Raw genomic sequence first — 16473 nt, forward strand, 5'->3', positions numbered from 1 at the left:
GACGGATGTTATGAAGCAGCGCTGATCAAATATCTTCACTCAGGTGATTTAGTGTGATAAGACCCCACAAGGTGAGGTAGGCCGTTCCTACTTATGAGTGCGAGACATGATGCCTGTGTAGGTCGTCATGCCAACCAGCCCAAGCGGGGATTTGGCGAGGGCTTGGGCCCGAGGTTCGCGGACCATAAGGCTGGAGATTAAACTTACCCCTGGCAGAGTCTTCTGTTCATGGAGGGCGCTCTGGGCTTTCAGTGCTGACTCTCTGGCACAGTATGTAAGAAAGGCACATCCTGCAGAGAAAAAAAAATATTCCACCATACTAAGTACTGGATACAAAATAAAGAATGCAAGAACTGCAGAAAATTCCTCCTGAATTGTGTGAATTTGCGCAATGCCTCTTAATTCAGGAATTAGGACAGACTGTACATTGCCGCATATTAATAGTTTATTCCATAACAATACTACAAACAGAGATTCTACATCTACTTAGTATAATTTCAAACTCATCTTACAACAATAAACCTAAAAACAATTTGCTTTTAGAAATTATAAATTGATTCAAACGAAATGTACCAAAGTGGCTCATGTACATCAGGCAAAATCTTTCCATAACTTTAACAAATAACCTAGGTTAAACTTGGAGCTTGCAACATACATATTCATATGAGAATCTGTGATTTTTTTTCATTCTTTTTATTTTTCCTCTCACTTAATTAAATTGGTTTGAAAAAAAAGGGATAGACTGATTAGCAGGACAAATTTCAGCGACAATAATAAATCTGATAAATTAAGATATTTAAATTTTTAGTTAATGGGATTCTGCTGACCCTTGTAACATACTTTTGTTTGAAATTAAAACGGTAGGTAAAATTTTAACACCTGTTATTTTGAAAATGTGATTTACTTTCTAAAACTATAGCGAGCTATTTGTTTGAGTAATCATTTTAGTTTTTAAGCTATGCCAATGACCCTGGGAGCTCCATGATGTTTTTAAAAATTTTACAATAAAGATGTCTAAAATTTAAAAAAATATTATAATGGGAACAATATAGATAACAATCACATGATGCAAATCTGAGAAGTTAATTTCCCTTTTACTGAAAATGACACGTGCACGAGTCACAAGGTTCATTTTGAAGGCCCCTTATACCCTCATATAACAAGAGTTTTATTTATAACTTCATACTGGGTCACGCCAGATCTGGCCCTTTTTCCCGCGCCCTTTGTAGTTTCGAACACATGCGTCAATATAAAAAACAACAGCCATGACATGAAACTGGCATCATCCCTGGAGACTTCTCAGCAAAAAAAAAAAAAGTTGCAGGAGGTAAACATGCACGGATAAACAAGGCGCTAACAAATGTGCGACAGCTTCCGTCAGGGAGTGTGTCGTTTGTGTGTTGGGTGCACAGCTGACAGTGGGTGACCCCATTCAGCTCCGGGTTTTGCACCGTGCAGCATAATTTCCCATTACTACATGTCACAGCGGCTGCCAAGCATTCCCACGAGAGACGAAGGAGCACAACACACACACACGCATACACACGGTGATGATAACCTGCTCACAGCATATAGTCGCCCCCGAAGCCGTGCAACTGGCACCCGGCCAGGAGCGCTCCCTTTCACGACAACCTTCACCCGCTAGCAGGCACTTAGTCAGGAGGAAAAATCACCCCCGGAGACACTGATGAAACGGCATGCCGTACGAGCAAAGCGGAAAAAGTTTGGGAGCCGCCCGGGGGGAGGGAAACGCTCTTCATCCTCCTCCGCATTACAAAACTGTGAGCGGGGGGCCTCTGGGTGAGGTGTGGTGGGGTGGGCGTGTCAGCGCCAAGCGAGGCGTCTCCCGGGCTGTCTTTGTGTCACGTGTGGTTTGCTTTGACAAACATGAGCTATAAGAAGATGATTGGAAACGCATCAGAGGAGGCGCCTCACTTCAGTGGTGGGAATTTACTCCGGGAATGACAAACATCCCTGTAAATATGCCTGTGAGGTGATTCACATGTTGATCACTGGCAAAAATTCAATGCCGGATAGCTCAAACAACTTAAAAGTAGAGAACATTTCGTGCCCCTTAAATTAATCATTGAGATCTTAGTAAATAGTAGTAGTTGATTTCTAAAGCCATCTGTGGCTACTGACTTAAAGGGGAAGTCAATCCCAAAAATGTTTACAATATTTTGCTCTAAGCAACTCCATTCATTTTAACACAGTCTAATGATGGAATAATTAAAAGAATCAAGCATAAGTTTAAGTTTGTGTTGTTGTTTTTTTACATCAGAAATTTTGGTCGACTGTTAGATTTAAAAAAATAAATAAAACAAAGAGAGGTCTGTGAGTATCAGGGCCTGACAGATTAATTGGCTTGCCAATTAAATGGACTGATTATGTCCCTTCAAAACAATAGCAAAAAATAATTGATCAGCCAAATGTCCTATATTTGATGATTATTTTATTTTTTACCTTAATGTACACTCACCATTTGTAGCCGTAAAACAGGGATCATTACTACCAATAATCTATAACCTTGTATCCTTAAATATATATGAGGAAATGTGTTAATAAGCTCACTCTGCGGCGCTGTTATACATTTTTTTTTTTTATTATTATTTTTGTCAGCAGTGATTGCAAGAAAGTTGTTTAAAGAATTCACGTGGGGGCCGCTACTTTACACAAAACCGAAAATCACAGCAAGATAAATTAAGCATACATGTTTAATATGACACCCATGTTACTAATAGTAACAAAAACACATATGACAAGAATTTGTGTCCTTATAACTCAATTAAAATGCAGTTTATCAACTGAAAATTATTTTTGTATCAATGTTTTTATGATTGACCCCTGCTATTCGTGGAAAACAGGTACCAACCTGGCCCGTGAATAGTGAAAATAAACATATATCGACACCTGTTGCGATGCATCAGAGATAACAAATGCTATTTTAGTCGTTATAATTTTTAGAATGAACCTGCCAAAAATCGTCATATCCAAATCCTAGCCTGGGTCCCTTTTACAAATTTTCCCCTGTAGCTACATTCAAATCTCACTAGAGGCTAGGGGGGTGTAGATTAGAAGCAAATTAATTTAGTTTGTCCTCATAAGAAATGATCAAAATGTACTTATTTCTAATGTTAGGTATAACAGTAAGCCCTGAAAGTTTATAGTATGTTGTTTGTGAATGGGTAGAGAAGTAAACAGACATGCCCTTTAGCTCCAGTTACTCCAAGCTGGATGTAATTCAAAATCAATTTGAGCCCTTCTCGCAATCTCAGCCATCTTCATTAAAAATTCAAAGCATTTTTGATTTAATAAAGAGCAACAATTCCTGAACATTCCATCTATTACACCATACCACAAACCATGTCTATTGTGTTTTGCATCTGTTGTGCCATTTTGAATATTTCTTGTATGAAGTGTTTACATTTTCAGACCATCTGCAAAGCTCCCAGTGAGATCATGTCCATTATGCGTTGTAGTTCTGGTTCTGGTATCTTAAGCCCCAAGGACTATGATTGAGGGAGCTTGTTTTGGGGAAGGGATGGGAAGAGAAAAGACATTTAAGTGGAGTATGGCAGCTGGCGACAGGTTGCGGCTGTCAGTGTAAAACGTGGGAATTGACTAATGACGATGCCTCTGCAACAGCATGACACGTTGAGATGAATTCCGCAAGGCAAATATGTATCCTATGATGAAATTATATTAGTTATGGAAAGGTCACATCCACCTGTCAGTCTGCTTTTGTTTTTAAGTGTAATGAATCTCATCTCAAATCAATAGGAAAAGACGAGTAATAATACTTCAAATTTCAGATTTCAGCATTTCAAATAGTTTGAATTTTTGCACAGGTTCAAATCTATAATCACCAAAAGGTTGTGAGTATTCAAATGTTATAAATAGTTTGCCCTTTCAATTTAGCAACTTATTCCATAGGGTTCTTACCTGGCCTGCGATATCACTAAAAGGTACTACTGGACCTTAAATAGTTGGCTGTATTTATCCAGATACAGCAATACTGGCTCCAAAATCAATGGTTCTGAGTAGCTTAGGAGCTATTGAAAATTGGGCGAATGTTATTTTGCCAAGTTTAAGTCAAGTGCAGAAATGAATAGAAAAAGGGCAAGAAGCAACACCAAGCCAACCACCATTTCCTAAATAGCCTCGCTGTTAAACAGCCCTCACTGTTTAAAACCCACCTTCATCTCTCACAAAAGCATCCCAGGAAGTGAATCTAGTGTGCATCTGTGTGTCAGCATCAATGCATATTATTTATCATCTGTAATGAAATATTGATAGATATGAAAGTGTGGAAGGTTGGTTACACTCAGCTAGTTTCAATTGAACTAAATATAAATATAAATAGTATGGTAGATGAATTATTAAAATATAATTGAGTGTTTCATTATTAGAACATTATTATTAGAACTACCATTATGAGAAAAAAGTCAGACACCCCAAAATATTTGACAATATGATGTTCTATGCAACCTTACTAGTGTAAACATAGTTTTATGATTAATATTGTGTATGTTGGATATGAATTAGACAGCAGCTCAAGGGGCAGTCATTTTGCCTATTGCTGTCAATTGAAAATAATGACCAATCCAAACCAACTATGATGTCATTTTCAGTTGGCAAGATGGTCACCTCCAGAAGTGAATTTTACTACATATTACGTATTCCGCAAATGCTATATTAATCAGAATGCCATATTACATTGAACATATTATGGTAAAGAAATCATTAGGGTTGACTTTGCCTTTAATGAACACGTTACAATGAATGTACTAATCATAACTTAAAAAAATGGTCTTGAATCCAAATCTGAGAAAATATATAATTTCTGTATCATCTAGTCTCCAGCACAAGTAATCATTGTCCTATAAATCACTTAGATATAAAACCCCCTGATGTTATTGCATCCATAAAATCATAAACAGCCTGCCAGCAAAATGACAAAATTAAAATTAGCCTCTCTGGTTTCTAGTGGCTCAATTAGTAACTTGCCTCTGTTGCCAACTACCTCCAAATTTTAGTCTGCGGTATGGTTTAAATTGAAAATTTGAGTCTGTAGGCAGCATCAAAAAAACCTTTTTGTTGTATCTTCAAAATAATAATGATACTTTAGACTTTAAAGTACATTTTCTTCAGGAAGCACATGTTCTTTGCCATTTTAGTCCCTCAAAAGATAAGTTAGTCATCAAATGAAAACTAATAAACTACACATTCAGTTGGGTCTTCACGTCCTGAAACTGCACTGCTGAAACTAAATTGTGAACCTAGTACCACTTCACAACAATGCTTTATATTTCTTTGTGTATTTCTTCAATTTCAGTCACAACAAAGGCTTGCTGTTCTTGATTCCAAACTAAAAATATCCATCATAAAAGGTCGTTCTCAGCTACCATATGCAATAAAAAGCAATATTTCATGTCAATATTTAAAGTTTGTGAAGCAATTAGATGTGGAAGTTGTCTGAGTTAAATGGACAAAGGCTGGGAAATGAGGGATATAAAGTGTGGCGGTTGTTCAACAGAGGAAGTGGCGGCGTCCTGTGATGAGCAGGTTAAGTGGGGTGGGGACAATTTACTTTTCCATCAGTCCAACAAAAGTCCCACAAATTCTATTAAAATGGAAAAGTGAAGTCGTTCCAAAATGATGTGTTTGATTACTTTCAAAACTTTCTTTCACTTTCTTGTTTTTCAAAAAGGTAACTATGTATAAGCTGACAATTATTGTACATCCATGCAGACATTGTCATTATATTACCTATACTTTGCAGTATTGACATAAGACAGCCACTGTCCATAAATGAAAATATCCTTGAACATTTTTGTGCAAAATTTAAGAGAAGTTATGCTTTTCATTTTTCATTTGTGTAAATAATTAGAAAATAACATTAAAATAAAACATTGTTCAGCTCTCAAAGACTTGTACAAGTTTAGCATGGCAAAGAGCTTTGCTATGGCTCGCTACATTAGCATCTTTGTTGCTAATGTTGGCTTTGGCTGCTATCACAACTGGTTGCTTTACATTTATGTGGTAGGCTAAACTTGAGCTGCTTATGTGGTAAGCAAGCTCCTTCTTAAAAAGAATGCAAACCATCAAAGTGGAAGTTTGCTTTTTTAAAATTACACTTACCTTTCATTAAATCAGCAATTCTCAAACCTGCCCTTATACACAAAACAAGCGCCTATCAAGTGATGCCAAAAAAAATGACAGCCATCACTTTCTACCTCTGGGTATGATTGACCTTTGTTTACCAACTCCCAACAAATCAAACACAAGAAGCCTGATGCACAGCAAAAAAGAAAAAAAAAAAAAAAACATACCAAATCAGTATAGAGAAGGCTGTACCTTACATTGAAAAGATGTCTCTGTATGACCTCTTTTCATTCTGTGAAGCCCTTTGAGACTTCGGTGATTTAGGGCTATATAAATAAAATTTGATTGATTGATTGATTGATTGATAAAGTTAGAGATTAAAAATTTTATTTACCTAATTAAAAAAAAAAAGTCAAATCATGACTGTAATCAGTTGAGCACAATTCATCTGTTGCTCTGAAGCCCCTGGATAAAACATTAGTTAAACTCTTTTAAGACGATGACAAAAAAAAGTCACTGGACCACTGCAGTGTTTATGTCGAGTAGTTTAAAGTTTCTAGCCCATCTTTTTATTCCATAAAATGGATCTTTGATGTCTAGAGCTGTGAATGCTATGCTTTTCTTAAATGATCCTTACTTGACCCATGGGCAGCGACATCCCCACATTTGCGTGATGGTGACGCCTCGCCCTTTGGGTGTTTTTACATCCTTCCGTCTAGGACGAGCTGTTCCGGGGATAACAACGCTGGCTGTCTGGTTCATATACAGTTCACTTAACTGCAACATACATGACCCATCACTCATCACGCTTGCAGCTTTAGCGCCAGCATCTGTCAAATCTCCAAATCGCAAAGCAGCCTGAACAAAGTATTCGGTGTCATTTTTTTTTTTTTTTCTTTTAAGGAGATATTTTATTCATGCATGGCACTGGAACACCGATGAGGGTTTTATGTTGGATTCTTGGCATATTTTTAGCATGGATGGACCCTCCGATGAGTTCACAATGGATGAGGACATTTAGGCTGTCTTTGTATGTGCTCCTCCTACGCTGTGTGGTGCGTCTCCCCTCAGCATCGCAGACGGATTGATAAATAACGCTACTCAAGGAAAGGATTTGCCCCCCGCCATCATTCAGCATGTCTGAGCGGCGCACACGGGCTCCATGGCTGACACTAAGTGTTATGATAATGTAGTGCTGGGCCAAAATGATGGATGTTAAACAGCGCAACCTGGGCTGACGAGCGCCATGCCCTCCTATAGCGCGTCGTCAACAAACCACCACCGCCATCACTTACAACAACAGCGAGGTATTTGCAAGTAACTGGCAACAAACATTCTTGCAGTGGCTTGAAACTGCTAGACAACAAGTAAAAAACTCATTCAACTTTGCACACACATTAGGCCTGGTGAAAACGTTGGTATTTTAAAGTTGGCTTACACAGTTATAAAAAAAATTAAAAAAAAAATCCAGAGTAGATTTAAGGTCGCCCTTTCCATGGTGGAGTATCCCGAGACAAACAAAAGTCTTTAGTAACTGTATCTAAATTGTTTGTTCATTTACTGAGGTCATCCAATTGACTCGAATTGTTGTATCTGGACCATTTCACCACCAGGGCCATTAAAAGGAATAAAACATTTTCTTTCCTCAATGAAAATATGTATTACTGAATGCAAATAAAAATAAAAAACAAAAATAAAATAAAATACATTTTAATAAAATACATGTTTATGGACAATAATAGCATAAATATATATATATATATATATGCTCAATTCTGATTTTTTTTGCGAAATCAAAACTGTCCCCATTGAAGACATTTTGACGTCACATACAGTGGGCATCCTTAACGTGTTTACAGAAGTACCTGGCGATGTTGAAATGGCCATCATAGCGGAGCCAGAATATTGTCAATCTGCTAATTTTATGGCGTAAATTGAAGAGGCGGAGACTTTTTGACATGCCATTTTGTGCTGTGCCAGCAACGTCTTTCTCACTTGCTCCGAGCGAGGGACTCACTCGCTCCGAGCACACAAGCTTTCACTGAGAGAGAAAGAGATGGACACGAAATTTAACTCGCTCTTCCTTCATTGAGTTATCTTTGTTGTTTTGGGTTTTTTTCAACCTGCTTGCGTCTTTTGGAGCACAGAATTATGACTTTTGTCTCTTGTTTTCTTACATATGAGTAGGATGAATGTGACCTGGTAGACTGAATATATGTCAAAATAACAGATACGTATGGGATTTATTACCACTTACCCATGTGGCCCGGATCACGTTTGAAAAAGTTGGATCTGTGTGGTTCATACTGCCATTAAAAGATCAGATACAGAAAAAAATGAGGCCGCAGTGTAAACCCAGCCTAAGAGTAAGAAAAAAAAACATAGCGGCACACTATTGCAAATTAACCCAAAAACGTAATTCTTAATATCACTGGTGAGTCTGTGAATGTGTACTGTACGTTTAACACTATGCCCTGATACATATTCTACAAGTGGCCTTGCTTTCATCCAACGAGAGCTCGTGTCTGTCCCTTAGCGGGCACCCCACCCTTGGGGCGACACAGCTGCTGATTCACTTCACCTACTTTGGTTTTCCTTAATGGCCCTAATCCCATTTGCTTGCATCCTGCCGAAGTCCGTACTACCACATGAACACGTGTTTCATGGGCAAAAACTCATCCCTGTAATGCATTGCTGAAATCTCATTAAAAGTGCACACAAAGTGACTTTGAATCTCACCCGGGAATGATCGGCAGAAACGAAGGCCTGCCTCCGAGCGGCCTCCGCGCGGGGGCGGGGGGGCTCCCGCTCGGGTCCGTCTTCGGAACAGGATTAACGCTTTCTTTCCGAGTCGGACCTCCCTCATCCTTGGTGTTGACATTCAGGGATGGCCGAGGACGGTGCGTAAACAACGGCGACGGCAGATATTGTTTTTAATCGATCACGGCGGGAAAAGAGGTGGAGCGCAGGAGGAACAGGTGGCGCAAGAGGGGTGCGGGGCGTTTTCAAGGATGCTTGAGCTGAACTCATCTCAGCGCGATCAATGAGATCATGAACTGTAGCCACCGACTTACATATCATACATAATTTGATGGCTTGCTGAGGGGGGATGATTGTGAACGTTAACGCCAATACTAATGTGCAAATGACTGACAAGTAGCCATTTTAGGGCAATGGACCACATTGTGCAACTAAAATGGATACCTTATCGTATTGCCAATCAGCAAAGAAAAAATATTAAATATTGACGATAATGAAAAACAAGTACTACGACTAATGATGATCCAAAAAAATAGTGTCATAAATTGTACTGATTGATCATAATTTCAAAAATAAAATCCTTATAGGAGAACAAAAGACAGGAATAATCATAAAAGTCATATTATAAGTTGGCAGTAACATAGTCCATATATCCACATGCAAAAGCAACAATTATAACAAAGTCTCAAAATAGAACAGCTATTTTAAAACAGTAATTACTTTCTATGAGTTTACGGATGAATCTGAAAACTCTCATCATTGGTGGTTGAATAGTTTTGCACATTTTTTAAAAAATTATGTGGCTTCCATTTCCAACAGTGGTGGAATATCCAGCTGAGAATCAAATAAGTATGACATTTATTTTTTAAATAAAGTGGAATATATAAGCTCATTTTCCCTATGTGTATTCCTTGTACTTTTGAAAAGCATACTTTTGTTTCTCTTTTGGTTCCATGTCTTGTAGTGATGAATTTGTAAATTTGACCATGTATAATTTCATGTAATTTAACTCATTTTTGGAGTCGTATAAGCTTTAAAAAAAACATAAATTCATTATTTGCTTCAGGCAGATGTCTTCAATTAATGTAAGAACATGCTGTGCGTATTTTGTGTTTATTTCAAAAAAGCCGTTGCAAGTCTAGGAACCATACAGTATTTAGCAAGGCCAAAAGGTTATGATTATAATGTGACAATGACATAAAAAAATGCATTCAATTGATTTATAATTCAAAGAAATATAACTGACATTTTTAGGAAAAGGAAGAACCAATCATGGAATGCACTGCAATCGTTTCTTGGTGCCAAAAAATTGCATTCACTCCATTTATCGTAGCAGAAGTCGTGCGCTGAACATATAGGAAAAGTGCAGAAAGCAATTAAAGTTTTGCCTAATGGACTCTGGACTTAATGGCTCCCATTGCCTAGAAAAAGTCTTGCACCCTCGCTTTTTGGTTATCATTAAGAAGTGATCGATCTCTGCGTAATCAGCGACTTGTCGTCGTAATTACGAGGTGATTACTGATCCCTCAGTCAGGAGGGATGTTGAGGAGAACGCGTGGCCGCTGAGTTGCTGCACTATATTGTGGAAAATTCCTCCCATTATGCAAGTCTCTATGTTAAAAGAGGACAAGTAAATGCCACACCCCGAATAGATGCCTCCCTTTTACCGCGAGGGAAAATAAGTCAGAAAAGCGAAAATGCTGAACCCATTCGAAATCTGTAGCTAACCAAAACAGCAGCACTTACTAAAATGTAAACAGATTTTTTATGAAAAAATCCCAGTCTACTTTCATTATTGCCATTTCTTTCTCCTTTCCTACAGATATAAAAGTCTCCTACAAGTTTTTGAGCTTCTTTAAGTAAGACAAAACGAAGTACAAGATTCATGCTGTTAGAGCCACTATGATATGTGGTCATGGCGCTATGTTGTGTGTGCGTACATAAAAGTGTTTCTCCTTGTAAATGCCATGCCCTGATAATAGATCCGGCATCCAACATCTGCACATCTGATCACAATATAGAGAAATATTGTCATACATGTCTTTATTTTCTTAATATATCAATTAATATGTCATTTTTTAGCCGTGCACCTGTAAGCAAATGGTTGATTGGCAAATAATATTTCTTCCTGTCAGTCTTCATTTTAGTGACTTAATTGCAATGGTGCCATTATATTTTTTTGTAATATGCATCATGATCATTCATACATTTGCTTATTCTGTAAATATTGTCCAGTACAAAACATTATTGAGCGTGTGTGTGTGAAAGTGTACCTGTACTAAAAGTTCACGCACTACCCATTTTTGAGTCTTTGCTTGCGCCTGTATGTTAAAAAAAAAAAAAATGAATGTTGAGGGACCTCTGCCCTGAAAGTTTATCGCTATCCATTCTGTGATGTGTGTTGTGAAACCGCACGAGCTTCTCAGCGGGGTCCCGCCCCCTTCCACGCTCGTGATTGTCAATGTAAACACACACACACACACGCATTCATACACGCGCACAAAGGACGCGAGTAGCTGCCTTCACGTGCTCATGCAATTAACAGGAGCCAAACCACATGCGCGTGTAAAATAGTTCGGTCCGCTCCACGCCTCCGCCCTCCCCCCGTAAAAGATAACAAAAAAAAAACAACAAAAAAAAAAAAGCGAAATGAGGTCACAGTTTCCCTTTCGCGCAGTTCCCCTAAAGACGGCAAACAAGTGAAAGCGTCCAGAACCAACCTTTATGCATCCCGGTAAACCTGTCTTTCAGTACTGTGAGTTCGTAAATCTTGCCGAATTCCTCAAAGAGCGGTTTGAGGTCTTTCTCCTCCAGGTTGCGGGGGATCTGGCCGATGAAGAGCTTGATGGCGTCGTGGTCCTTCATGGGGATGGTGTTCTGACTGCCGAGGCCGAGTCCGTTCATCCTGCCGCCGCTGTCCGTGGTGCTGAATCCATTCTCCCGCAGCACTCCGTTTGCACTGACTGTGGCCATCTTTCCTCAATGGGCCGCCGGCGGGGCTCGATCGGCGCTCTCTCTCCCTCGCTCTCTCTCTCTCTCTCTCTCTCTCTCTCTCTCTCTCTCTCTCTCTCTCTCTCTCTCTCTCTCTCTCTCGCTCGCTCGCTCGCTCGCTCGCTGTCTCTCTCGCCCTCCCCCTCCCCTTTTCTTTTCCTTTTTTCTAAGTTTAAGCCCCCTTCTCCTCCTCTCCCCTTCCCTCCCCTACTCCTCTTCCTCGTCGTTCATCGTGACGTCGCGTTTACAAACAGACGCGGCCACCCACTGCCTCATTTACATATCGCAAGCGCCCGCCCTCTGAACCAATAGGAGCGTGGGGAGGAGTGACGGTGGGCGGGGAATAGCGCAGAAGGCAAACAGTAATGTAAAATCCACTGCTTGTGTATTTTGTTGATTTGGTGATGAATAAATGAATATTGCATTGATTTAAAGGGCTCCAGCTCACCGTGTATTGTATTTATTTTTGTTTATTTAATTTCATTCTATAAATATTAATTTTACAAAAATATATATCAACAGGGTTATAGATTAATCTGTTTTGATTTGTTGTTATACAGTACCATTCAAAAGTTTAGAAGCACACTCTTCAATGTTCTTTCTTCATCTAAACATTTCCTGACTTATATGCTATATATGTCATCAACATTTAAAAAGTACGAAATCATTGTGAATACATTTTACAACATTTGCAGGCCTGGTGAAATGACCTTTCTGGAAAAGATATCACAATCAAATAATGTTTATTTATTTATTTATTTATTTATTCATTTATTTATTTATTCATTTTTGCTTAGTTGCCTTTGTGAGTGACATGGTGGATGATTGGTTAGCAAGTCTGCCTCATAGTTCAGGGGTCAAGGATTCGATTGTGGCTTGGACTGAGTTTGTATGCTCTTCCCATGCCTGTATGAGTTTTCCCCAGGTATTTCGGTTTCCTCCATTATTCCCAAAAGCCTGCATGGTAGTTATACAGAACACTCCAAATTGTTCTTAGGTGTGTTTGTGAGTGTGTATTCTTGTTCGTCTGTGTGTTCTGTGATTGGCTGGCAACTAGTTGAGGGTGTACTGCCCAAAACACAACTGAGATGATCTCCAATGATATCCAATCAGGATAACCGGTAAAGAAAAATGATTGATGGACCTTTTTGTCTTTTTGCACAGCATTTTGTATTATTTGAACGGATTCACTTTTTCACATCTACATGACATGATTTGAGAAACAAAATAAACAATTGCCTCAAGCAACAAAATTCCGTTTTTTGAGAGGAATAAATTGTTGACCTGTCAATTTATTAATCTAGTCACAACCGAGCAAACATGGACTCCACCAAAAAAGAAATGAAAATAAAAGCAAAGGTCATGTGGCACATCCATTCATAGTACACTCACAGGAGGAAAGAGACATGTGTTTGGGCCGCTTGTGGAGTCAAGGTCAGCTCATAAATAACATCCCTTGAGGGTTTCCAGATAAAGCGCATCAAGTTTTTAGAGCAGAGCTTCGGAATATTACCATTAGCTTGAAGCTAACATGAAGCCTGCTGTAAAGAGGTAAACACTTTATACTGAAAATCCTAAAAAAAGTATTATGTTCAATTAACTTGTGATGATTAAATATGTTTAAAACTTTTTTTTACTAGCTTATTCTGTTTGCGCTCAGTTAACAGCTAAATGCTGCTTCACCATGTTTGCTTTGAAGGCTTCTATTTCTATGTTTCTTAGACCTAATTTACGTATTGATTGCATTCAATTCAAAAGCTTTATTTAAATCTCGAGCGATCACTGCAGGCGACGTCGAGGGAAATTGTTAGTGAGTGATATCAAGCGGCACGTGACCTGTCAGCGCGAGTGTGCAAGCCACACATGGAGAAGCTTAATAATTAGCACAGTCGGGGATGTGGCGTCAATACAAGGGCAGCGAGGCCCCCACGCTGATACGGGTAATTAAGTTAGATGCAATGGCATCATATCATGTATCAATAATTGATTGCATGTCGCAAGTCAATTAGGAGTGCTGCTAATGAGGGTTGCATGCTAGCTTACAAAGAGTATACACGTGTGCTATGTTTGAATATCCTTGAGTTTGTCTTTTTAGTCTTGTGTATGCACGTGCAAATGTTTATTTTTAATATGTTGACATAGTTGAATAACCAGTCATCATCATTTGATAAATTGCCCACGACAAAACTTCGGACAGATGAAGGGATCATTTACTTGGCTACTTTCAGCAGTAAAAAGAAAATATTCCCGGCTATAATTCATTTAATAACTAAAGTATGTTTCAAGTACAGTTCATACCTTTAAAAACTACATTTTCCTGTGTGTTGACTACAAATGACAGCACATGCTAAAAGCTCAGATAACCACCAATCATAGCTCAACTTGTGAATGCCACATTTACCTGTTACCTGAGCTCTGAACACATGTGATGCTATCTTAGTCAACAAGAAAATAGAAAAATGTCAAAGCTACCAAGACAGTAAACTGTGATAAATTAATGGTTTCCACTGTTGCCGTGGAAACATTGATCACTGACTACATTGGCTGATTTAAAGGGATACTAAACTTATAGAGGCATTTTCAGTAGTAAAAAGTTAATATATTCTGAATAGATAATTTAATGCCATGTATTTTTCATGTAGAATTGTAACCTTTAAAAACGATTTTTAAACAACAAGGCTCAAACACTCATGCCTCACTTGTTTTCTGGATTTGGTCATGTGATATGACGTGATGTGATATGTATATGAAGAATAATTTAGGCAACCAATTAATTTTAAAAAAAATATGAACTTATTAAAAAAAATACCTAAATAGGTTTAGTATCCCTTTAAGGAAATGTAAACATGAAATACAAAAAAAAAAAAATTGCCAGCAATGTTCAATCATTTGTTGCACTTTTTATTCAATTTTGACTTTTGTTATTTAATTTCAATTAGATTTTTGGAAGAAATGTGTTAGTTCTTGTGTGTTTAAAATGCTTAGTTTCATTATTTACTAATTATTATATTAGTTTTAGATATATTTTAATTTTTTGTTTTCAAGAAAGATGAAACTAAGGGTTAACTATACTAATAGATGATGAATATATTTTTACTCCATTCAGCGTTTTGGGATAAACTGTTGTCAATTTTGGAAAGTTCATCTTCGATCAGACAAATATATGCGTGTGTGTGTAAATTTGTGTGCGCATGTGTGTCAACTGTCAATGTGAGCCGTCTTTTGGGATGACAATTCTCTCAGAGCAACACTAACATCTGGCCACGGCTTTGTTATGAAAATGCTTTCATTTTCTATGCAATTATGTCTTAGCAAAGCGTCTCCAAAACAACTTCTGTTTTTGTTTTTTTGTTTTTTTCTTTTGGGTGTGGGGGTGGGGGGCTTTTATATTTACCATTATATCTGTGTTTTTCCTCCCCGGCCTCCTGCAGTGCATTTTGCCCTCGCAGCTGTGACGACTTTGAAGCCGTAGGTTTGCTCGTCAATTGCGTCTGGCGTGTTGGTGTCATCTCTGTTGGAAGATGAGTAAATGTGTCTTCTTCTTGGCTTCTTCATGTGCCAATTCTTCCTCTTTCAGCCTCAAAAAGAGGACTTGAATTGCTTGTATGCATTTGACATGGAAAGAAAGAGAAATCCCAGGAGGCGCCCCGCTCACCGAGAGGCGCGTTTCACTCAAATTAGCTCTGGATGGAAAACTTCCATTTGGCCATTAGCGCAAAATTCAAAACTCCGCTGTTCTTATAAAAAGAATCATTGATAGTCCCGTCAAGGTGACTTATTATAACGTCACAATATATGCGTTAAGTGTCACGCACAATTCCTTTATACTGTGTTTTCATTACACAGTTAAAATGGAAATGTGGAGCTGGGTGCCAGGTGGTATGTCGTCATGCAGAACATATTTCCGCTGGCCCTGGGTTCGAAAGGGGGGGCAATAATTGATATTCACACAGCATGCACTATGAGGTGTGACCGTAGTTTTTATGTGGAAGTGTGTGTAGGAACAGAAGGGCCTGAAAACTACATAGCCAGAGGGAGGGGGCACATTTCCTATTGCCCCACTCAGCGTATAAACAAATCACTCAGACGTTCTTCTACTTCCTGCAACCTTCTCCTGGTTTGGAGAGTGGTCTAGATGTTGAAAGGCGAATTGAATGCTGTCATGCGGACCTGTGGGGCTCCTCCCACCTGTGGTCCCTTCTGAAGGTTTCTCATTTTCTCATGATGCCGTTTTTGAGTTTTTCTTTCCTCTTCTTGTTTGCAGGGTGCTGTTGTGTTTTTGAGATGTTCTGTATGATTTATTTTTCACCTGCAAAACCCTTTGAGACTTTAGTGATTCGAGGCTATACAAATAAGCTTAGCTTGGCTTTTAATTGTCACCATCTGTGTTAAATTTGCAAAATTTTGGAGAAACACACACCATCATGGCTCAGAAGTCATCGTTGGTTTAATATTGTTTTCCTAGAGGATTAATTACTTTAGTGTTTTTTTTTTAACTGTATGACACTGACGAATGATGGACAAGCAAAAACAATGAAAAATGTCCACTTCCGAGTACATTTCAAATTTCATAACATGTTTCTTTTTGGAGTAGGGAGAGGTGATGCAGAAGGATGT

General features: G+C 38.5%; 1 protein-coding gene across 5 annotated transcripts in view; it reads right to left on the reverse strand.

Annotated features, from left to right (window-relative positions):
* The window catches only part of celf6 (CUGBP Elav-like family member 6), a 157504-nt gene extending 145620 nt beyond the window's left edge, over positions 1 to 11884 (reverse strand). For all 5 annotated transcript variants that reach the window (XM_088413878.1, XM_088413876.1, XM_088413877.1 and 2 more), the window contains exons 1-2: positions 11586 to 11884; positions 208 to 290 (exon numbers count right to left, since the gene is read on the reverse strand). In XM_088413878.1, the coding sequence (XP_088270004.1) occupies positions 208 to 290; positions 11586 to 11838 (336 nt within the window). In that variant the 5' untranslated portion in view covers positions 11839 to 11884. The remainder of the gene's footprint in view (positions 1 to 207; positions 291 to 11585) is intronic.
* Positions 11885 to 16473: the final 4589 nt, after the last annotated feature.

This window comes from Hippichthys cyanospilos, chromosome 4 (assembly GCF_059441005.1).
Source record: "Hippichthys cyanospilos isolate Australia breed blue-spotted pipefish chromosome 4, RoL_Hcya_1.0, whole genome shotgun sequence".
Lineage (NCBI taxonomy): Eukaryota > Metazoa > Chordata > Actinopteri > Syngnathiformes > Syngnathidae > Hippichthys > Hippichthys cyanospilos.